Below are 25,297 nucleotides of genomic sequence, written 5' to 3' on the forward strand. Positions count from 1 at the left end.
TAGGTGTGCATGACAAAAGCAGGGCACCTTGCCAACCTGGGACCGGCATGGAGCGTGAGTGAGAAATAACTTGTATTACATTAAGCCACTGAAGTTTCAGGGTTGTTATCACTACATAATCTAGCCTGTCCTGACTAATAGTCCTTCCTGGCATGGAAAAGACAGAAGCCAGGTCATGAGTTTTAACAAAAGATAGAGATGAAATGTGCTGGGTGGCACAGTAAAATTTATTTGTCTTTATGATTTACACATAGTAATTAAACACAAAAGAACAAACACTGTCAAGATGGCCATATGGAAATGACTGGTCCCAGATCAATCACGCCAAGGTTCACTCAGCTTAGAAATGAATTTCTTTTTAATGGTTTTAATCTTTTTTTTTCATTCCTGAAGGCTTGCACAGTTCAGTGCAAATGTTTTCGCTGTTTTGTTATCGTCAGGCACATGATGTCTACCAATTCCCAGGAAATAAATGAAATCAACAAAAAAGTCCTGTGACAATTGAGCACATTTTCACAGAAATCAATTTGATGAGCTTATTAAGTTTGATACAGTTTAGTTATCAGACCTACACAGGAAACATGAAACAATAATAACAAGTTATATTTGTCTTAAGAATTTATTTCTTTTAAAATATTTACCACACTTTTTTTGTGCAAGGGTTCCATTGATTTCTTTGGTTTTAAGCATTATAGCTCTGACCTAAATATATATAGTTCTATTGGTACCAAACATCAAAAATAGAAACATTAAACAAAATTTCAGAAGGTAAAAATGGAATTATTGCTTCAGTATAAAAAAGGCCTGGCCTGTCTGGGTACTGTTGCTATTACTGCCTTGCCTCTACTGGAGAACTATCCTGGACATCAAGGAGCGCACCCCGCGGCTCCCTGCTTAAAGCTAACTCGGCTGTACATTATCATCTATTATGAAGTCCCCACCTTCACCAAAGATATCCTGATCTTGTCCTTAAAAACAAAACGAAGTGAATTAGCATAAATAAATAAGTTTACCTAAGGGCATACAATAAATAGGCTACTAGATAAGAATAAAGAATATTGTAACATAAAGCCCTTCAGTGCTGTACAACTAAACAATAGCTTTGGATTTTCAAGGTCTCTAAATACAGCCTTGGTTTTATAACATACTTTTAGTGCTGGTATGCAGCTGACAGATACAGAGAAGAACACATTTCTGTTGTTTTCATCATTTAAAAATGAAAACACAGCAGATACAGTTGTAAATTCTACCTACCGGGGTATGTACCATCATCAGTTTTTGACTGCTGCCTAGTTGGAGAGCAAAAATCTTAGGAGATTAAAAAAAAAATCAGAAAATTCCTTCAATTCTTAGTGGTTTCTTGGTCTCCAGAATAGTTATAGAAACAGAGAAGAAATTTAACTCAAAAGTTTTGTTGCCTTCTTTTCTTCGCATCCATCGCATCCAGAATGGGCTGCCGTTTTGCTGTGTATCTTTGACGAAGCTCTTCTATTTCTCGTTCCATCATGGGATCCAGCGCTTTTAACCGCATCTGTAGTTCTTCTAAACTTAGATTTTTTAACTGGATATAAAAAAAAAAAATGAAGCTATTAATATACTAAAGTCATCTACAATAGGTTAAAGTCTAATGAGCTTTAGCTTGAATATTTCAGCAAACTCTTTACATCTTGATCATCATCATCATCTATATTTCATCTTTGACATACAGTTCAACAATTAAAACAGGAATTCCTTCCATGAAGAACCAAGAAGCCACATCTTGCAAGAATCTCAACTGATTTGCAACAAAACAAGAAAAAATTCTGCTTTTAGCAAAGAGCAAATGAGAAAAATAAGCTGATGACATGTATCCGTTTAAAGAAAAAGGCAGAAAGACAAATCCACCACTGCCAACAGAGAGACTTTCAGGATATGTTCTGGATATATTCACTCTAATCTCTCACATCCTCGCCAGCTCTGGAGGGCTCCGATAATCATGAACACTTGCAGAGATCAACCAAGAATGTGACAAGATTGAATACAGGTTAAATTTACTGTTCTATCCTGCATTTTACCAAATGCTTAAATTTTAAGCACTCAGTTAATCAGAAAATTAAGTTATCTAGAATAATTTTATCCCAAACATTTTGGTAAAACAGGGTTTTTAATTTACGATGAAAAATATCCCAAACCTGATACCAACAGTGCTGTGTAAGTTTTTTGTTTTTGTTTTTAAAGATTTTATTTTTTCCTTTTTCTCCCCAACCCCGGTACGTAGCTGTATACTCCTCGTTGTGGGTCCTTCCAGTTGTGGCATGTGGAACGCTGCCTCAGCGTGGTTTGATGAGCAGTGCCATGTCTGCGCCCAGGACTCGAACCAACGAAACACTGGGCCGCCTGCAGGGGAGCGCGCGAACTTAACCACTCGGCCACAGGGCCAGCCCCGTTGTGTAAGTTTTGACACGGGCTTGGCCAATTTGAAAATGAAGTGTCACTAAATTTTCACTCTATACATTATAGTTTGACAATAATGATACAATTTGACTAAATGATATAGTTTGACTATAATGATTTCGTTTGATTATGCTGGCTTCTGGGGACACCCCTAGCACATCCTTTACTGGTTTTCTGTGCAACAGTAAGAGAGAGGCCTCATGTCGTGTGTGTATTGGGGATAAAATCCATTCTATATATGGGATGCTGTTTTAGGGATGTTGTCTCAGGGCTTATAGGATGCCCTGAAATATATTAGGTTATATACACTTGGGCTTTTATCTTATTAACATTAAAAAAATATCTAAAATTCTGTCTCTTTCAGAAACCAACTATTAAAGCAATGGCGACAGGGAGGTGGTTTAAGAACATCTGTTAAGCCACGATGATTTACTGAATGTTATTACATACTCAGCATCTTGGTAGATACTATACGGAAAGCAAAGAATTACTAAACTATTTCCTTGCCTTAACAAACTTACAAATTAGTTAGAAGCATTAGATTAGCAACTATAAACATGTAGGGACTGATGCTGGACCCTATACAAGTAAGCCTGATTGTATGTGGCACAGATTAGTGAGACGTTCTTAACTCAAGTCCATGAATAAGCTTCTTGTGCAAAATTCTGCATGTTGATATGTACATTTTCCTGAGCATCCATTTTTTCTTAAAACAGATTCCCAACAAAAAGAGAGAAGCCTCACTATAAATTCAGTGAAGAGAAGATTCCCTGTAGGGACTGTGCTGGTCCTTGAAAAGGAAGGTGTCTCAGAGCAGTGAGCAGGGCCCTGCGAAGCCCTGCCATGTTGAGGAGGCAGCATTAAGGACACCAGGGAACTAGGTGCTGGTGGGACCCAAGAGCAGGCAAAGCAGGGTTTGGACATCTGGGAGCCATGATCAACTCTGGAGCAGGAAAATTATATATGATAGTAATCCAGGCTTGGTTTTAATATAAAACTTGTGGCTTATCTTTGTTTTGAGAAGAGAACTGTCTTTGGTTATTTTATGAGCCAAGACAGAAAAATGCTCTCATTACTTTATAGTCACATGTCAATTTTAATCAAAAAATAGCATTTTTCAGCTTGAGCCTCCATTTTACTCACCATACCTGCCCTAAGTGACTCTTGGTTCCAAAAATCAAATCCATTCTCAAACGAAAAAGATTTGTCAGCACTGAGGACACTGAAAAGAATGAGTCACAGACTCGGAAGGAAGTTCAAAAGAGGAGTTCCAAAAATACAGGATTGATAGAGTTACAGGAAAGAGTGCACAGGCTCCCAGGATGACAACTGAAGTTGAACACCACTTGCTTCGGGGTATAAGAAATTCTGGTATGTATATAAAATATGCCCTGTTATTTTTTAGTCAAACATCACCAAAAGAACCTATCTTACTACATTATACTATTATATACATTTATATATAATGCATAGTATTATATTATATACTTCATTAATTTTTAATCTAACTATTAACCACGCATCTGTTATATGGTCACTACTGTTCAGATCATTGTAGGGATAAAGAACAAGCCAATAGGGAACCTTGAAACTTTCTGAACTGTATAAACAGGTAGATAGTGAGATGAAGGGCCAGTGTAGACGGCACACAGCCGCATTTACCTGTAAAGACATTCCTAGGTGCTGTCTACATAAGACCCAAGTCCACTTCATCTCTATTTCAGCTCATGTTAATCCTTCCCATCTCTGAATTTCCATAAAACATTCATAATTTAAACACAATTTAGTATTTGATTCTAGAGTCATATGTTATTTAATAATTGATTTTTATGCATGAGTTTCATGTCTCTACTCCAGATAGTCCAAAAAACATTTAAACTTCAGAGACTGTACACAGACTTAGAAACTATTAAACTAAACTGCTAAATATCAGGACATGAAGGTGGGTAGATAAAGAGGAATACAGAATAAATGACTCAAATGAATGGGTTACGCTAAGGTTAGGACAGATAACATCATACAAAGTAACCGATTTTTGTATTAAAATATTCCTGCAAATATCTTATACTACCTTACTGGGCAAACTGCCAGTAGTTCATAAATATTATATTACAGTAATGGACTGAATTCAGGGAAAGAAGCTACTTAGAAGGAAAATTTTCCTCCTTTAATAGACTTTTATATTTTTAATATGTAAAATTTGTGAAACAGAGGTCTGAGAGGTTGGAGAATCATTATCTGGCATTGTTAGGGAGTCAGGTGTTTCACAGAAATAAATTCATCAAGTGCCTAAATATTAGTTCTTTAAATGATAAAATTTTGTTTCAACTATTTTGAAGAGAAAATCTCAAACAGTATTCTACAGAACATGCTTCCTTCTAAAGCAGGGGACACAGGCTCTAAAACCACCTTTCCTGGATGATGAATCCTCATTATATCTAGTACTAATCTGTGCCATGTACTAATTTTTTCTCTTCTTTTTGGCTTTTTATCTTCATTTGAGGGAAATCTATCAGCTTCTTTTCATGGCCATGATTGGGCATATATCCTTCTCTCACTACTTCAAGTTAGTTCATCTATTGGGAACCAGAAAAGCATTAAATAATCCTATAAGGCATTACACCAGATAAGAACAAGTAGGTTCTTAGTGAAAGCCTGAGGCTGTTTTAGGAAAAATGTATGGCTTTAGTGCTGAAGCCTGTTACACCTATTTCTAGTGTTTGTATTTTTTTTTTTAAGCTGATTTCAGATTTGTGGCTCTGTAAAGTTGAGGTTACAGGAAATCTGACTTCTACATAAGCTACATATAATAGCTTTGTTTTCAGGTGGGCTGTCAGAGAACTTTAGAGGACTCATTTATTAAAATATTTATTGATATTTTCTATGGACCAAGCACTGTAGATACAGAGATGAATAAAACACTCTACATCCCACAAAGAGCTTGAAATCTAGCTGGCAAGACAGGTCCATGCACAGCTCATTCACTGAAGGATGAGTAAGCTGAGAAGATGGGAAATAGGACAAGGAAGAAGGGAAACAGCATGAGCAGAAATGTCTAAGGCACACAAGTGCTTGCCATCTTTGGCGATGTCAGCTGACTGCTGGGATGTGGGAAGGATCCACGGGGGAAGAGGTTCAGGAGATGAGGCAGGAAGGAGAGGGGAGGCCAGATCGCTAAGGGCCTTAAGCATATTGCTACAAACTTTCTGTGGACAAGAAAGAGATGCTAGATAATTTTGAGCATAAATAGTGCATGATCATATACAAATGAGCTTTAGAAAAATATCTCCAATACCAGGTACAGAAAACAGATTGCCACAGGGGAAAAAGAGAGGCAGGAAGATCCATCAGCAGGTTGTTGCAACAGTCTAGTGAGATGAGGCTTGAACCAGGAAAATGGAAGTAAAGATTGAGAAGAAGAGAGGGATTCGAGAAACGTGAAAGTGGAATTGATAGGACTTTTGCTGTTGACTGACTGATGATTCTGGCTTTAAGTTTGGGTGATGGGGCAAAGATTGATACTATTAATAAGGCAGGGGAATTAGTGACATTGATTTCAGTCCTGTTCAGTTTGAGATATGAGCAGACATCAGATATGGATTATGATTTGGGGTTTTGGAGCTCAAGAGAGAGAGTCAAGCTAAAGACACAGACTTAGGGAATCATCAGTATTTAGGCCATAGCTGAAGTCCTTGATGAGGATAAGATCATGCAGGAAGAGAGGGTTTTCTCCCTGATCTTATGATCTGTCTATGGTATCCAACAGAAAATAACCCCAAACTTTAGCATTTGTGGTCAGAGGCTCTTCTCATTTTGTTAATAGAACAGAAATATTGGTAGGTTTCTAAATAACTCTAGATCATGGTGTCGTCTAGACCAAAAAAAAAAAAAAAAAAAGAGAGGTTAACTGGTAGAATTTTTCACTTTTTATTCAGTGTGTATGATTTATAGACATGAACTTCTGGCTGGGTTTTCACTTCTGATTAAGCCCTAATAACATATATTTAGCATTCTGTGTTTCTGTAGCTATCAAGCCTCCCACAGGCATGAAAATGGGTTGAGGAGGGAAACATGGCAAAAGCAGCGTTTTCTTTTCTTTTTTTTTGAGGAAGATTAGCCCAGAGCTAACTGCTGCCAATCCCTTTTTTTTTTTTTTTTTTTACAAATTTAATTATATATGCATTGGAGCCCCACAGGCAAGCTTGGCACTTGAGGCTTACATGCCATTCTGAGCTAAGGAATGGGATAGGGGCCTGGGGCCTCAAAGGGGAAGAGGGTAATTCACTGGATGATAAGAAGAGCAGATGTTTAGTAATTAGGTGTCTGTCCTGCTATATAGATGGGTCATTCAGATAAAAAGTTATCTCTGGTAACAGTTCTCTGTCTCGGTCAGGCCCTCTATCTAAATTCTTTTAGGTAGTTAAGGGAAAGGCAGAAGTTTTTCTTGAGTCTGCTGGGCCAATCCTCCTCTTTTTGCTGAGGAAGACTGGCCCTGAGCTAACATCCATGCCCATCTTCCTCTACTTTATATGTGGGATGCTTACCACAGCATGGCATGCCAAGTGGTGCCGTGTCCACACCCGGGATTCAAACTGGTGAACCCCGGGCCACCGAAGCAGAACATGCGAACTTAAATGCTGCACCACTGGGCTGGTCCCAAAAGCAGCTTTTTCAATCTCTTGGAAAACAGTACTGCTCAATACCTTAGTAATAAAAAGATTCACAAACCAGATGAAATTTTATGGAGACTCATAGTGATAAAAATGACCCTATAATATTATACAATACACTACCACCCTTTAAAAATGCTAATCTAAATTAAAACATTTTGGGGATGCTAACAAGGATAATAATATTCGAAGGAAAATTGAGTTTCCTGAATTAATGTCAATATTATTGTGGCAAAAATTTCTTTCACTAAAATTGGGTTTCCTGAGTATCTTTATAAAAAGGAAGGAAAATCACTTCAGAATTATGTTTATGGATCAACAGAGTTTGAGGTAAATCCACTTGAATTTATTTATTTATTTTTTTGCTGAGGAAGATTCACCCTGAGCTAACATCTGTGCCAATCTTCCTCTATTTTGTATGTGGGTTGCCACCATAGCATGGCCACCAATGAGTGGTGTAGGTCTGCTCCCAGGAACCAAACCTGGGCCGCCAAAGCAGAGCACACTGAACTGAACCACTATGCCATGGGGCTGGCCCTGATTTACATATTTTTTTAAATTTCATAAGGAGACGCTACTTACAAGCCACCTTTCTACAATACACGGAACACAAAGCAGTCATATTACCATAGCATTATGCCAGTTGACTAATTCCAAAATAAATGCAGGGTAAATTGGAGTTAGATTATCAAGTCTTTGATCTACATTTGTCAAGAAGTCAGAAAGTCAAGTCACTGAAGAGAAGAATTTTAGAAAATGCATACATTGTGGTTTTTACTGTATGTGAACAAATGTACAAAAATGAATAAACTCATCTGGAAATGGCTTTTATATGTTTTAGGCTAATTCCATTTAATAAAACTTAGTTTTGAATTTAATGGTAAAATAGAACTTGCACAATTAACAATGATTCTTAAATCTTCAGGCCTTAATGTAGTTAAAGAATATTGTAGTTTGAGCATCTTTACAAACATTAAGGACACAAATTTGCTTAAGTGAGTAAATGAGCTGACATGCAGTAAGAGGAAGAACTTGAATGGAAAGACAGAAGCAGGACCACAACTTCTTCAAAAACACAGAGTCACAGAGAAAGAGATGAGTTTCTGAATGATATTGTTTCATAACCTGAGGCATTTTTTTCCATTCACAAGAATTTTTGCTTTTCTTGGACATTTGAAATGACAAATATCAGAGGGAAAGACACCTTAATAAGGGTAAAGAATAAAATCGACTTCCATAAAAGGGTTTAAACTGAGACCATGTAAACTGAATCGTATAGGCCTGAGAGAAAAAATTTTGAGATCTGAGATTATTAAAAGCCATTGCATATGATTAAGTCATTTATTAAACACATAAACTATAAAGTTGGGTTATGAGTTAAACCTCACAGAATCTTATTGCAAACGAGAACCTCAGAGATGACCTACTGTAACATCTTTATTTTAGGTGAGGAAAAGAGAGCTAGCTTGCTCAAAGTTACACTCCAGGTTAATGGCAGAGACATGTCCTGACCTCTAGGTCAGGGCTTTTTTTCATTATACCAAGTTTGATATTCTTAATCCAGCACTGCCAGAGACTTCAAAACGTTAAGTCACCACAACCAGGGGGTGTGTTGCTGAGAAATTTCCAGGGCCTTCAACCTAAGCTGAAAGGGAAAAAGGTTTTTAAGTATTCAGCTATGAAGGCCACAGTGAATAGAAAACCCTGCATATGACATTTTTATAGAGCAGTCTTTTAAAATGGAAGAAAATGCAGAAGTTCAGCAAAAGATAGACTTGCTATTCTTCCTTAAGCTTCAGGCCAGCTCTTATAAAAAGTTTGCTTGAAACAAGTGGAAATACTTTAAAGAAAAACCCTAAATTTTATAGCAATAATTAATTAGATAGATAGGTGGATGGATACTTATTCATGAGTTAAATGAAAAAGTAAAAAATCCTTTTCAACAGGAGTCAACACTTTGTTTGAAAATTGGTATAGTTTGGTACATGACTGGCAGCTTGAATAAGCAGCTCATTTTGTTGATGATAGTCCTGGATTATCACCTTTCATCAAGGAGGTAAGAAGATTACAGATCAATCTCCAAAAATATTCTATTTCTCAGTAACCATTAAAAAAAAAAAGAAAATCCAAGCAAAAGATATGCATATTAATAATTCACTTACTAGCTCTTGCATAAGACAGCAGCACAAACAACTCAGTGATGTGAGAAGTTAAGATGGAAAATAAGATTAAATCAACCCATTGATAATTTTGAAAGTTCAAACTTTTAATAATTAGAATTTCTTCTGCACTCTATGAGAAATATTGAAAGGCTGCTTATTACTGATGAGGAAGAGTTGTCAGTAAAATTAGAACTTTAAGTTTATATATCCAGTCTACTATAAAAACCTAAAATATCACATTCAAATGATAAGAAGGAACTACTTTCTAAAACAATTTCATCTTAAGAGTTCAAGGGATTATTTTGTTTCATCAAAATAGCTCTAATTACATGACACATTTTTAAAAAAGGCTTAATCTCAAAAAAGAGCAGAAAAGGATTATGAAGTTTTTAAATGCACAAATGTGATAACATTTCAAGACTTTATGGATCCATGAGTTGCTGGTATAATCAGTCTGTCAAAATAAATGAGACACCACCACAATGAAGCAAATGGTCTTACATGTTAATGTTAACACATTTAGTCAAATAGTCAATCAAGAAAATCCTGTACAAGGTTTGCTGTGTTTACTGGGAAAACAAACTCTTCCTAGCAACTGTTTAAATAAATCTCACAGATGCTACAGACCTTATTAGTGGCCTGTGATTAAAAAAATATGGATTGCTAATACTGTATCCTGACTCATCTATTTCCCCATCTGCTAGCAATTCTAACAATATGAGCTATCAACAGAACGGCTAACAACAATAATTTTCTATGGCAATTTTGATGCTAAATTGCCTATAGCATTTGGTAAGATTTACCAATGCACGCTTCAGACTGTTTCGAGTTGTCTGTGGCCTGGAGCCACATACTCCTTTTTCCCCTAATATTCCATCTGAGCTCAAATTTTTACTGTGTTGAACAGAATCTGGTTTGGTTTTACAAAACAATGCTCATGGAGGCTGTCACACTCATTTTACTATCAACGAGAGCGGGAAATGCATGAAAGTACTAGCAAAAATCTGGTCAAGTCCACTGATAAGTTTAGATATATATAAAGAGGTAAGGGGCCTTTTGCCAATAAGACAGAGCAACAGGGATAACAGGTAGTACTTAAAGTTAAAAAAAATTAAAACATTAATATATTAAGGCATTTCCTGATTTAATTTCTGGCACTAAGAAGAGTACAATAAAAGAGCTCTCAAATCAATCCAAACAACTATGAAGCCAGCTTAAAGAAAACCTTACATATACTTAAAATATGCATTTACAAAAATAATTAAGATAATGACAATTTCTGATACTTAAACACTATATAAAAAAAGCTGAATTCCTCATTGTAAATCCCTTACAAAATATGTTCTTAAAAGCTGCATTAACATTAAATCTACTGGCAGAGCCTTCTTCCCCAAATAGACATTATTTACCTATCTGGATGGAAGATTACATGTAACTCTGTTCCGAGCTGAGCAGCCCCCTGTCTTCGGCTGACTGACTGAATGACTAAATATTCTGGGATTATAACTGGAAACTGCCATGAACCATCTGTTTGGTTGTTTAACCTCAGAGCATCTACAGTAAATTTAAGACATTTAGATTTTATTTTCATTCCCAAAAGAAAACCATATGTCGTAGCTATCTATGAGGAGACGGGGAAAGAGCCGATGATTGGTTTCTCGATGTGTTAGGTACTATCCTAGCTCCCGTGCTTTAAGTCATTTAATGCCAGCAATTACCTTATGGGGTAGACATCACCAACCCTGTTTTTTAGGTGAGGACACTCAGAGAGACCAAGTGACACACTCTAGGTCACACAGCTAGCGGTGTTTATGCAGGCGCTCAAAGACAACATCAAATTCACTGACACAGGTTTGGATTGGAGCCTCTTGAGAGCTGTTTCTTGGGTCTCCCAAGAACTATGAAAGCATTCAAAATCCAATTATCACGTAAAACAGTTTTTAACAGATTGTCTATAGGTTAAAATCAGGGAAAGATTGCTTTAAAAAAAATCCCACCTTTCCTCCCAGATTGTACCTAGTGAAATATTTTACTATATTAATAATGTATTTTAGCTATAATTGGCCTTATGAAATAAGTGCATATATGTTTATTAAGCATTTTTGTATTTAATCAGCTCTCCAGCAAAATAAACACAATTCTACTTAGTGCTCTGGGATAGATGCCATAATTTTATCAATAAAAAGAGATATGCTTGGTAAAACCAGCAAGACATGTTCCCTTGACATATAAAGACTTTGCCTGTGTCCATTCAGATTGTCCCATAGTTGGTTTGGTGTTGTCTTTAGCTTGGATCTAGCAGATGAGCTATAAGCTGATGAGCACTACAATTATCTTGTCCTGGAGAAGTCTGAGGCACCCACGTGAAAAAGGAATGATGAAATTTTAGTTGCATTCGTCAATGGGAGTTGAACATCCATTCTTTTTATGCTTCTCAGTTTCTAGTATGCAGTTTTGCCTGCTAAAAATATCATGAAAAAGTTAATTCATGCATAGCTCTGCCATACTGTAAGTGGCTCTAAAATTCTAGGCCCAGGACAACAAAATCTGAGTAACTTGAAACCAACTGGTAACTAAATCTTTCCAGATCTATTAAGGGGCAGATAAAAAAGTTCCATTAGCTTTGACTGATGTCTTATCTCAATGATGCTGATTAACACTTTGTTTGAATATTTTAAAACAATGATAAAGCCATAAATGAGGGATTAGCAAGTTAAGCCATTAGCATTCTTTATATACTTCATTTCTTTAAAATTAACTATATGACTATAGTTATGGAAGATCATAAACATTAAAAAAATCTTTAAAATATAGCTGTAGCTGGCTCATTGGGCAGTCAAATCTCTGTGTAACTATTGTATAAACTTACAGTTTCATTTTTCTCCAATCACACTTTTTCAGCTGTGCTATCCTTAATTTCCCTGACACATCCCTTATGGAATCTTGGGCAGATCTCACTGATTTCTGCTCACTTTTAGTTATTAAGAATCTAGACCAATTATAAACTTTATTCTCATATTAATCTCGTCTCTCCTCTCAGTATGGGCTTGTACAGACAGACCAAGAGACTTGTGGTGGGAAGAGACGATGTCTGTATCCAGAACCTTCTCCCCTCCCCAACTCTTTTCAAGGTCTAGCTCCCCTGGTGTTGGGAGCTGTGTAGGAGACAGGGATCTTTTGATGTAAATGGTGTCATTTATTTGTCACCAAAATATTTTTTGATGTCACCAAATATTATGTCACTGACAGAAAGATTTGTCAGCGGCAGGTGGCTTCCCTGGTCTTGCCCTGGTTTGGCTGAATACTGGTGATTTGTGCACAGAAGGGGTGAGTGTGGATTTCCTGACGTGGTGGTTGGTATTACCCTGGTGCTCACCCCTCTTGGAGAGAGGTGGCCCTTTGGGTGGGGTATTGTCTCCTCTGGCCTGAAAGCCTCCTCAGCAGCATTACGACTTCTGACCGTCTTTTAGAGCTACAGAGAGAGCAGAGGTTCTTCTCTACGCTCTCCAGGGGCCACCAGGACACAAAGAAGGTCTCCTAGTCTCCTCTTTCCTAGCACATCACACTTAGCTGATATATACATGACTGTTCAGAAAGGCTTTTTAAAAAAATCTAAGGATGGCACCAAATTAGATTTTTAAAAATTATTTTTGATATCAACTAATTTAATAGAAAACATGGCATCAAAATTTTATCTCTAATACTACCTTGTAAAATGAGTGCATTCCGAATGTTCCTAGAACTTTTCAGTGCTGAGCTGGACCAAGTGGCCACCTCTCTCAGGGCAGTAAGACTGTTGACTTGATCCTCCCTTGAGCCAAACACCTGCTTTCTGAGTGGCCTCACTACTCATATGGACATGGAAACAGAGGCAGAGAACTGAGACTGAGGCGCCTTCACAGAGAGAATCTAATCCCACTCCTGCATCTACTGGGAAGCCAGGAGACAGACTATGGTCACTAGTGGAAACTTGGGGATCAGAATGTGAGCTCCGGTTTGAATAATATACATTAACATAAAGTAGTTTTGCTAGCAAATCGTTACATTTTATTTTTCAGGATGAAATTTCAGCTCAGCCTTAAAAAGTCCAATTTTAATAAGGATACAAGGAAAAATGCATCTTTAATTACCAACTAAATAAAAGACATACTGTTGGTTTACCTCCTGTGGAAAAGTAACAACAAAGCTATGTGGCTGGGGTTGGCCCAGTGGCGCAGCGGTTAAGTTCGCACACTCCGCTTTGGCGGCTAGGGGTTCGCCGGGTCAGATCCCGGGTGCAGACTTAACGCATTGCTTGTCAAGCCATGCTGTCACAGGCGTCCCACATATAAAGTAGAGGAAGACAGGCACGGATGTTAGCTCAGGGCCAGTCCTCCTGAGCAAAAAGAGGAAGATTGGCGGCAGATGTTAGCTCAGGGCTAATCTTTCTCAAAAAGCAAAAAACAAAAGCTATGTGGCTGTTAAATTCAATGTACTCTTGAGGAACTTTCCAAAAGATGCTGTTAGCAAGTGACTGACATATGCTGTTATTCAAAGAGTAGCTAATCCACTGGATAATTATTCTGAAATAATTATTTTGTATTAACATATAATATCATGTAACTTCCAATACTGAATAAATAACCTAACAGAACTAGTGACTAGTACCTGATACCAACAGATGCTGGAATTCTCTAAAGCATACTTAAACAACAATGTGTGTGAGTGAAATTTCCTTTACCTTATTAGATTCAGGTACAGATGCAATAGCAAAAGGATGCAGTAATTTTGAAAAATACTGCAAGCAACGGAATTACCTTCAAACTGACTCAAATACGGTAGCCTGGTCTGCACAACACTGCCCATTACTGGGTTCCCATGATATCCAGCCTATTTTCAGTTAGAAGCATCCATTTGAATGAACCTCTTCCTGCTATAGTTTTTTTAATCAAAGTGCATGATCTTGTAACTGTCAGGCCTACCGCTGGCCCTGCGGCCACCAACCCACACATCTCTTCTAATTGTCCTCATCTGGGAGACACCCACATGGGCCTGAGGCTTGTTATCCTCTCACAGGTGTGTTCACTGCCTCATCTCTCCCTTATGCACTGTAAGGCCTTTGAAAGAGACCACCTTCACTCTCACAGCCCACTTGAAAGTCAGAACATTCAGCCGTGTTGGACTGTGATGTCAAAGGAAGGGAAAGAGGGCTTGTAAATATTGATGCAGTTACAGATTTTGTTAGCTATCTCCTTTTTCAACCACTGGAAACTTTATTTCTCATTGGCCTTTAATGAGTGTCATCCTGAATTATAACAACTATAATAAAAAGGGCAGATTTCCTACCTGGCAGTTTTGCCAGTTTGACAGCAGTGGAAATTTCTCCACCCCCTGCGAAATTTCTGCTCTGAGTATAAAAGGAAAGACGACACTGCTTATTGATTCTTAAGAAGTGGTGGGTTTTTTACCTAGCATTAAAGTATTGTGGATTTTTAATCTGGTGTTAAAGTATTGAATAAGTATTGACCAAGTATTGAATAATTGGTAACTATTTTGTAAACTCTCTTAAATCCTATTAAGAACTTAACTTATACAATACCTGAGTGGTAGCACCAAAAGTTGAAACAGTAGGATGTAATAAAGTTAACCCTCCTAAATCAACTGAACTGTAACCAAAGTGACTTCTGAATGGGCAGACCTCTGGGAAAAGTGCAGGGGATAAAGGGAAAAGCTTGATTGGCTCTGGGAGTATAAATGTTTATAAAGGATGAGAACAGGCATCTGGCTGGATCACTGGTCCCTGAGAAGTAAGGAGATGGGCCACCATCAGATCAACGGTATTTGGAACGGAGAAAACATGAGGCCACCGAGCTCTACAGATACGACTTAGTGGCAGCTTCTGAACCCCTCTCACAGGGGCACCATCACAGCCTCTAAGGGAGGGCTAGGTCGCTGGCTTTCCAGCACCCTCTGGTGGCCAGATTTGGCATCATAGATTTTCTGCCTTTTAAGAGCAGACCGGCTTTCCCCTTTTTTTTTTTTTTAAAGCACAGTATATTTCAAAACCTTTTTTAAGTCAAGGAAGGAATCACCAACAACACTGCTGGGCTATAAGTAGGTGGGAAATTACTTATTAGGTGTAAACTTGGCACCCCCAAAAGTAAGCTATTATAATGATTCAGAGAGAGAAATTATTCTTCTGAATGTGTTTAAAATCCCCTGGGTGAAGCTACTTAAAGGAAAAGATCTGGTGAGTACTTAGCTATTCAAAATGTGATTCTTTGCAGCACTTACTCTACATGAAATATTCTTTTATATATGGATTCATACTGCTGTAAATTTCATGCACATAATAGCTAGCATGTATTGAGTGCTTAGCACTGGCAGACACTATGCTAAGGGTTATCTCACTTAACAGGTAATAATCCTAAGAAATAGTACTATTAATACCACCATTTTTCAGAGTTTAAATTTTCAGAGGCACCAAGAGTTTAACTTATCTAAGACATTTAGCTCCTAAAAGGTGTTGCCAGGATTTGAACCCAAGGCAACCTGATTTCAGAGCTGGCACTTTTAAACTTTATACTATGCAAACAGAGATACGCAGTTTATCGGCCATAATACATTTTCCCCCAAAACAGGAGGATTTCTTAAAGATTTTAAATTAGACTTAGATTAGCAATAGAGACTTGCAGGTCAATGATACTTTAAATTAAAACGTCTACGCTTTATGCCAGCTGAGTGTTTGTTTCCTAGAATGTCTGTTCATATACACCTTACAGTCAGAAAGCGAGTTTACAATTGGCCACGAGAGGCTGAGATCTAATATGTTTCATGTCATATTACATTTTAAAATACTTTACAATTTACAAAGCATGTTTACATACATTATATCAGATGGACCTTATAAAAATTCTATGAAATGGGATAGATAACTCTGTAAATAGCTTTATTCTTACTTTACAGATAAGATTAATGAGGTTTAGAATGATTAAGTAACTTCCTTAAGTAACACAATTTCTTCAAAATCTAAGATGTCTCACATGATTGACTGTACAATGAATTAGCCTAAGTCTATAATTTTTATCCTCTGTTATACAGAAAATAAAAATGAGAATTTTCATGGTAAACCAAAAGAAAATTCTACTTATGCTAGAAAATGTGGTTTCACTTTATTTCTGCTTTATCTACAATAAATAATGCAAATGTTAATTGAACTAATAAAAATCCACATAAGGAGGACATAAAACTTAGAAAGTAAAAAGGCACAGAAAACAGAATAACAGGTATGGATCACAAAATCCACACTGATTTGGAAGCAAAATGGTCAAAACATTACGAGGTTAAGATGAATGATTACACAAAGCACTTAGCATTTTAAAATTCTTTAATTTTGTAAAGTACCTTGAAAAACTTGTTACTTTTTCATAACCCATAAAAGATAACTGGGAGGCACAATAGCCTTCACATGGCAGATCAAGAACATTTCAAGACGACTACGAAAGTAAGCCATTACTTTTGTTTAAAAGAAAATAGTTTGTGATTCTAATTACAAGACAAAGCCCTAATTCTTTCTGAATATAAAGCAGTGCAGTTCAGAAACAGTCCTGCCGCACCCGTCTTCCAAGCCCACAGTTACTGGAGGACTCGGTCCCTCGGCCCCAGGTTAGATGGTCATGGAGTGGTCTCAGAAACCTAACTACATGGTTATCTTCTTTCTCTCATGCACCTTCAAACTCTCTTACTCAGTCTTTAGCATCAATATTGAAATATTTCCTAAATATCTCCTATCTTAAACAAACAAACCAAGAAAATAACCTGCCTTCACTTCCATCTACCCCTCCGGTTGTCACAATTTTATCTCTCTTCTCCTCTTGAAAGTCAGACTTCTCAGAAGTGTGGAGAACAGTCTCCACTCTCCAAAGTGGTAATCACACGTCAATTCACTCCACACTGCTTTCGCCCCATCATGCTCTCACCAGAGTCAAATAAATTCTTTTTAGTTTCTATCTTATTTGACTCCTCAAGCTGCACTTTACACTTCGTTCACTCCTTCCTTCTTCTTCAGATTCCAGCATTTAGCAGGTGCCTAATAAATGCTTGTTAAATAAAGTAAAGCCATAAATAAGCATAAGCATATCCCCATAGTCTAAAAGCTATCCTGGCCTTGTAAATCTCTAAAAATGCTTTTTAGGGGCTACAGTTCATCTTGATTCTGTTTAACTTTGAGGAGGAATTGTTTTGGCCAGACGCTGAAAAGCCTGAATTCTTAAGAATCAGTGTGTAATTTTTCTTCAAAGAGCTGGCTATCAAGGACAGAACAGTAGATATTACTACTTTAGTAATTTACTAAAAGTAAATTACTTTTTACTAAAGCAGTAATATCTACTAGTAGTAGATATTAACAAAGGATGACTCATCATCAACCAGTCTGTGAATCATCAATAATACATTAATAGTAAGAGCCATCTTACACTTCAAAAACTACCATGGAAGACTCTGTTTATCAATATATCAGTGTTTATCATTACTATGCATATCTAAAGATATTCAGAGAAATAATTCAATATTAATCACTAAAGATGTTACTGTGATCAAGTTGCCTGAAATCAGAGTTCATCTGTATATTCACATGCAGTGGAGCTAAAATGTCTTAATCAATGTATTAGTTAGCACAATTCTCAACCTTTATTAGGAACCTCAGTTCAAATGGTTGACATCTTAATGCTGGTTAATGGGCAGAAGGTTGGTGGACTCTCTGGTCCATGTGCCTGAAAGGTCTGTGCTTCGGTGTGAGTATAACCTCAGTCAAAAGCACCAAGAACAGAGGCCAGAAGAGAAGGTAGAATGTAGAAAACCCAATTGTATAGAAAAATAATGGGATAACAACTTGCGATAGCAGAGACAGCCTGTCTTAGCTTACCTCAAAAGGCTTTCATTTCTCAACCACAACGAAGTTTTAGAGCCGACTGCAACAGATATTTTACTAGATTATTCTGAAGGCTGCTATTTTTTGGAAAATCAAAAATGGTATTAGCCAGTCCTGGTGGTCTTGTGGTTACGATCTGGCACTCTCACTGCCTTGCCTGGCACCCCACCTATCTATTGGCTGTCATACTGTGGTGGTTGCACGTTGCCATGATACTGAAAGCTATGCCACTGGTATTTCGAACACCAGCAGGGTCCCCTATGGTGGACTGGTTTCAGTGGCGCTTTCAGACTAAGACAGACCAGGAAGAAGGACCTGGCCACGCAGTTCTGAAAAATTGGCCATGAAAACCCTATGAGTAGCAGAGAACATTGTCTGATAGAGCGCTGGAAGATGAGAGGATGGCGCAAAAAAGACCGGGGCAAGGTTCCGCTCTGCTGTACACAGGGTCACTAGGAGTTGGAATTGACTTGATGGCACTAACAACAACAACAAAAATCATACTATCAAAATATTAATCTACAATAGGATTAAATACCACTTGTTAAAGAACAGATTCCATGTAATATTACAAAAATGAGGTTTAAGCAGAAACATCATGCATTTGAAATATTTAAAAATAAAAATAGACAACTCTCTTAAAGAGGCCTTTTGAAGCCTCACCTGACATCTACACCATGATAAAACTCACCGTCAAGTTTAAAGAAATGAAACGAAACACTGCCACTACGCCCCTGTGGGCTAAAACTTTGAGAATCTTGTAAACAGCAGATTTAACAACAATCTTTTTTTTTTTCTTGGCTAAACTGTAAACAATGTTAGTTGCTCTCCTAGAATTTTCTGCTCTTTGTGCCAATGACCTTTCTCAGCTCACCCCCAAATGGCACCAGGTACATGGCTCTGATTGAACTGTTATCTAATCACGACAGTTGGTCATGATTAAATATGGTAAACAGAGGAGCATGATGTTCTAGTTCATTTTAAAGTGAGCTATTTAGGACTATAAGAACTATACCTTAGATACATTTCAAGGCAAAGGTAGACATACTGAGCAGAGAAAACATCAAAATTTAATATTTAATCCAATAAATAAGTTATAAGTTTTTATTAAAACCATTGGAGGAGAAAAGTTTCACGTTCCATGTGTATTCAACATAATAATGCGCTCTGTTTTTTCCAGATAATTTGTCAAAACCAGAGGTATGGGGGGAAGGTGAGAATCATGCAGTGATTTTCTTGTAGACATGAAGACTTGGGAGCACACTAGGCCAGTGCAGAAAGCTTTATTGCCCCACAAACTCTAATACTGGGCAGACTTGGGATTATACAGGTTAGGTGATGAAAAGTCCAAGGCAATTATCGGGACTAATCAGAACTGCAGAGGTCATTGACACAAGGTCTCTGTAAAAGAGTTATACCTTATATTTATCAGCAGTCTTAAATGGCTATAGGTAATGTTCTGGTTGTGTGGCCCCCTTGTAACTACGATTTTCATTCCAATGGAAAAAGGGAAAAAATTAATTCCAGGTGGAAACACTGTTACCTCTCATTTTTTAAGTTGAGAACTAAGAATCATGCTACCAGCAAATGAAAAAGGCAAATAGATGATCAGCTTTTACTGTTGCAATAAAACAAAACTTATCCCTTCAAAAAATCAACATGGCATTTTTAATGACATGAATAACAGATGCTGAGCAAGTGATAACTATTCATTAATTGATTTCATTTCAAAAATAACCATTGCCAATATTATTTTTACACAGTCAACGCAAAAGTTTTCCAAGTTCCCTAACATCTATAAATTGTATCACTCTTGATGATTTCCCCTACCACAACAGACATATCCTTTAAAAATCATGTCTTCACTCCAACTCCCAAGAAGCCCAGGTGCACCCTCAATGCCCATGACGGAGGACTGAGTTCCTGTACTCCTCTTCTCTACAAATCCCACTCATGGATTCCTCCCCAAGAGTCCATTAGCAGTTCATTCAGCTACTTCCCATGCCTGCTCTCCACCAGAAAGGGCTACCCCTGCAGCTCTGACTGCTGGACAGGCTTGGGAAAGCTGAAATTCTGGAGTATAAAGTTGCAATGGCTGCCTTAGCACGATCATTACACCACGGGGAGTGGCCTAATGAAGAAAGGGAAGGGACAGGGAAGGAAAAGGACACATAGAAAAGGCTCTAGAAGTTGTTTCAGGGTTTCTCAACCTTGGCAATAATGACACTTTGGATTGAAAGCTCTTTGTTATGGGGGGCTGGCCTGTACATTATAGAAGGTTTAACAGCAACCTTGGCTTCTACTCACAAGACACCAGTAGCTGCCCCCAGTGTGAGAACCAAAAACGTCTCCAGACATTATCAAATGACCCCTGGAGGACAAAATCATCCCTGGTTGAGAACCAGTGGTCTACTTTGAGGGTCTTGGGCATAGAGAAGTGTAAGGAAGAAACTTAAAGAGAGAAAAGGACCTAGATTCAGACCCTTGAGCTATGTGTGGAAGAAGTTACTGGCTCTTGGTAACACGCTCCTCTCTCTCTGAACACTACCCAATGTAAGAGAAAGTTTAGAGCGAGCACAAGGTCAAGGGCACTACAGGTCAGAGGAAGTGAGAGAAATTTGTAAGGAAGAACTCCAACCTCAGATAATCTGCCCCTCACTGACAAGGTGATCCCCATGTGTCTTCTGAACAGTACTCAAACTCTTCTTCCTAAGGCCCTGCCTTATGAAGCCCATCAGGAAGCCAACTGAGGTTGAGATTTGGGGCCTCAGGTAGGGGAAGAGGCAGGGAGTTGAGAGGTAGAGAAGGGCTTACCATAGCTAAACTAAGCTTAAGGCAGATCATTTGCCTTCTGAGCAGAGTAAAGAACTGAAACATCACACAGGGTCGCAGCAGCTTCTTAGCCAGCTTTTCCAGGCCAGATATCTGGGGTTCTAACTGAGGCAGTTGGCAGAACCTAGAAAGACTCTTACCACTCCTCAATTTTTCCAGAGGGACTTCAGATGACTAAATCAACCTTAGAAAAGCAAAAGGATGTTTTATTTTCTGTCTAGTCATTTATTAAGTTGTATGATTTGGAGAAAATCAAGTGAGTTCTTTCAGTTTCCGAGTCTCTCATATAAAACAGAAATACTACAACTCATTTCACAGGGCTGTTCTGAAGATTACATGACCACAGATGTTAAAGGCCAAGCACAAAGGTAGGCACAGCTGGTTCCCTGCCCTCCTGTCTCCCCTTCTTTTTACTCTTTCTCTTTCAGCTCAGACACATGCCCACATCTGTGCCCACCTCCACAACAGAATTTTCCTCCATCTGCTCTTATAAACTATATTTCCTAGCTTCTATCATTATTTATTCTGGAATTTTCGCCCCTCCCTCTGTTCCTGATGAGGTGTCAGTGTTACTTATTGCTCAATGCATCTAAATCCTTTCATCTCTGGTGACAAAGGAGTGCATGTCAGAGTAGCAATGGGGAGGACACAAAGAAAAGGATGCCAGTTGTGAGGATGACAAACTTCATCTTTATCACTGTTTTATTCTTGGCAGCCCAGACTGACTCCACTGGGGTGAAGACATGAAGGACTTTCTTTGCGCGTCAGAATGAAGGTGTATAGTTTAGCAGGAAATCTAAGAGGCAGTTAAAGGATTAAAAAGTATATCAGGAGTCCAGCTTTTGGTATGTCAGACTAAGATCCTAATAGACTAACTCTTTCACAGATAGTCTTAAACTGTGGACAAAATACAAAAACCAACTACTGACGACTCTGGAGAGTAAAGAAAAACATTGTTTCCCTTCCACAACAAAACATTTACAATATCTGGAATGGAATCTAAAATCACTTGACATATCAAGAATGAGGAAAACGTGATCCACCCTCAAAGGAAAAGACAATCATCAGAGATCAACTTTGATATGACCCAGATACAGAAACTGACAAGACTTTAAAGCAGCTCTAATTACACTAAGTAAATAAGGGAAAAATATGCTCATAATTAATTAAACAATGGGAAATCTCAGCAGAAAAATAGGGAATATAACAAAAAACGAAACAAATTTTAAAACAAAAATTCAATATCTGAAATATAAGTTTACCGAATGTTCTTAATAGCAGAATAGAGATGACAAAAGATCTACTGGAAAAAGATCAACAGAAATTATTCAATCTGAAGAAGAGAGAGAAAAAGTTTTTAAAAAAATGAATAGAGTTTCAGAGATAGTATCAAAAGGCCTAACAGATATATTTGGAATCCCAGAAAGTGGAAAATGAGAGAATGGGGAAAAAAGTCCGAAGAAATAATAAGCAAACACATTTGCAAATTTGGTAGAAGCTCATGAACCATAAAGAGGATTAAAAACATCAATCACAAAAATCTATGCCTAGGTTTGCTGAAAACCAAAAATAAAGAAAAAAATCTTGAAATTAGAGAAAAATTACAAATACAGAGGATACATGAATCCTTTGTATACAACAATTTAAATCATCACAGACTTCTCTTTAGAAAATATGGAGACCAGGAGACAAGTGGAACAACATTTTAAATGTTCTAGGGGGGAAAAAACATACTTCACTTTAAACACAAAGACACAGATAAGTTAAACTAAATGGATGTAAAAAGATGTGGTTTGTGAACGGTAAACACAAGAAGGCTGGAGTGACTATATCAATAGCAGGGGGAAAAAAGCATATCGCCTGTCTAGCTGACACAATATCATTTCAAAAACAAAAAAGCACACTCACCAAGAACAAAGAGCCTCTTCAAATGTACCATGGCACTGAATCAGACTGTATCATACAATCTAGGTGACAAGGTGTCTCTATAACAATCTTGACGGGCACACATCACAATTATTGCGAAGGCCACCACAAGAGAAATTCAATCTTTGATGTACTCCCCACTACTGTCTCCCCACCCTCACAAGAAACCCAACAGGAATAATAATAACCTACTAAGTCAGAGATTCCCTATTTGGGGGAGAGATTTAGGCTATGCTTTTGCATGATAATTGGCTAGGGGAAAAAAGACACACACACAATAAAGCAAAACATTAATATTTGTTGAATCTAGGTGGTAAATGTGTGTTATTGCACTATTTTTCAGCTTTTAAAAACTTTCTAGGGGGCCAGCCCGGTGGCACAGCAGTTTAAGTTCACACATTCTGCTTCGGTCACTCAGGATTCGCCAGCTCAGATCCCGGATGCGGACCTGCGCATCGCCTGTCAAGCCATGCCGTGGCAGGTGTCCCACATATAAAGTAGAAGAAGATGGGCATGGATGTTAGCTCAGGGCCAATCTTCCTCAGCAAAAATAGGAGGATTGGTGGCAGATGTTAGCTCAGGGCTAATCTTCCTCAAAAAAAAAAAAATTTCTACAATGAAAAAAGTTGGAGGAAAATTAGCTGGAAGAGCTTTATACCCTCCCCTCTTTTCCTCTATATTTTGATATATTCTTGTTGGGGGGAGGAGGATGTCACGGTACCAGTTATATATTTTGAAAAAGAATCTCACATGATTTTGATATACATCAAGCACTGCTAGAAAATCCACATGGATAAAAGCGTCAGAATTTCTGTTAAAAAATTTCCATCTCAAGATTCTAAAGTCTAGGAATCTTATTAAGTTGTTAAACATCCAGGATAACTATTTTTCATTCTTGAATTCAACAAATATTCCTTGAAAACTTACTATGTGAGAGAGGTAGTAGTGGACAAACGAGGAGTCCTTCCACCATTCCAGTGAAGAAGAGACAGTAAGCAAAATTCCTAAGTTGCTGTTGGGTAGTAATAGATGCTATGAAAGAAAACAAAGTAGGGAAGGGAACAGAGTGACTGGAAAGTGACCTGAATGAAGTGATGGGTACCTGTGAAAGAAAAGCATTCCTGGCAGTGCCAGCCAAAAGCACAGGCCTCAGGGAGGAGTAAACTTGACTTTACTTGAAGATCAACTTTACTTGAAGAAGACCAGCATAGCTGAAGCAAAGTGAGCAAGGAGTGTGGTAGGATACGAGGTCAGAGAGATGGCCAGGTACAGAACATGGATGGTACCAAGAGACTGTAGTAAAGACGTGATATTTTATTCTGCGATGGAAAGGTCCTGCTGGTGGATTTTAAGCAGGAGAGTACAGAATTTGATCTACATTTAAAATGAATCAATCTGGCTCCAGAATGGAGGACAGAATGTTGGGAGTAAGACTGAAAGCAGAGAGAACAATCAGGAGATCAATTGGTTGTTGCCAAATATAATCCACCATGAGTGGGAAATACAGAAAGAACTTCTTTTAACCACCCTCTTTCAAGGCAGGAAAACACATAAGGATAGTGAGTAAATATTATGCATCTGTCAATTACTAAGACTCAATTACCAGTCTCTGTCAGCTTGAATAAAGAAGGCAACATCATCTGGAAGAATTGTTGGTCAGAGTACATTTGGTATTTTTTAAATAAGGAATGAAGTTTTGATAATCAAGTTTCTCCTGTACTTGTCACCTAGTCCTTCCATACTAAAAAAAAAAAAGTCATTAAAGTGTAATATTTATTCAACTGAAGCTAGTCCCACACATTTCTCACACTTCCCTTGAGCTAGCGTCAAAGATTAACTTAAAAGGTCATGAAGGATTCATATTCAAGGTTGTTCCTGTCAGCCCCATCCGGACACTTTAAAATAAACGTAAACATATACTAATGTCACTTCATCTACAGCACTCACCTTTCCAAGGAGCTCTAAAAGAAAACAGCCTGCAGGTGGACTTTTGATATGCAAATCTTGCAGGTAAAATAATATAGCATCCTTACAGTTATATACTTTTAAAACATTAACTCTCCCTGAATAACAATAAATCAGTTTGAATCCTAAGACCAATTAAGGTCAATACTAAATATTCTCAAAACAGTTTTATATAGCTTTGTAAAAATTTTACTAAATTTGTTAAATATTATTCTTTATTAAATTTTAAATAAGAATGACAAAAGACAGATTTTTTATGGATCCTGTGAAGGAATCATATAAAGATCAAAATAAAATATGCATATAAAATATAGCAATTTGTAAATGAGGGCAGGGATTGGCAATGCCTAGACTGGGTAAGGACTCATTTCTGGCATTTAGGTTACTGCACCTCCTTTTGA

At 37.7% G+C, this 25,297-nt stretch overlaps 1 protein-coding gene across 4 annotated transcripts in view; it reads right to left on the reverse strand.

Annotated features, from left to right (window-relative positions):
* Positions 1-209: 209 nt before the first annotated feature.
* Positions 210-25,297, reverse strand: part of STK3 (serine/threonine kinase 3) — a 264,145-nt gene continuing 239,057 nt past the window's right edge. For 2 of the 4 annotated variants that reach the window (XM_070631816.1, XM_070631818.1), the window contains 2 exons: positions 6,978-7,136; positions 210-1,561 (listed from right to left, as the gene is read on the reverse strand). In XM_070631816.1, the coding sequence (XP_070487917.1) occupies positions 1,403-1,561; positions 6,978-7,136 (318 nt within the window). In that variant the 3' untranslated portion in view covers positions 210-1,402. The remainder of the gene's footprint in view (positions 1,562-6,977; positions 7,137-25,297) is intronic. The other 2 variants (XM_070631817.1, XM_070631819.1) reach the window with 1 other exon arrangement.

The sequence above is a fragment of the Equus przewalskii genome, chromosome 8 (genome assembly GCF_037783145.1).
Source record: "Equus przewalskii isolate Varuska chromosome 8, EquPr2, whole genome shotgun sequence".
Taxonomy (NCBI): Eukaryota; Metazoa; Chordata; class Mammalia; order Perissodactyla; family Equidae; genus Equus; species Equus przewalskii.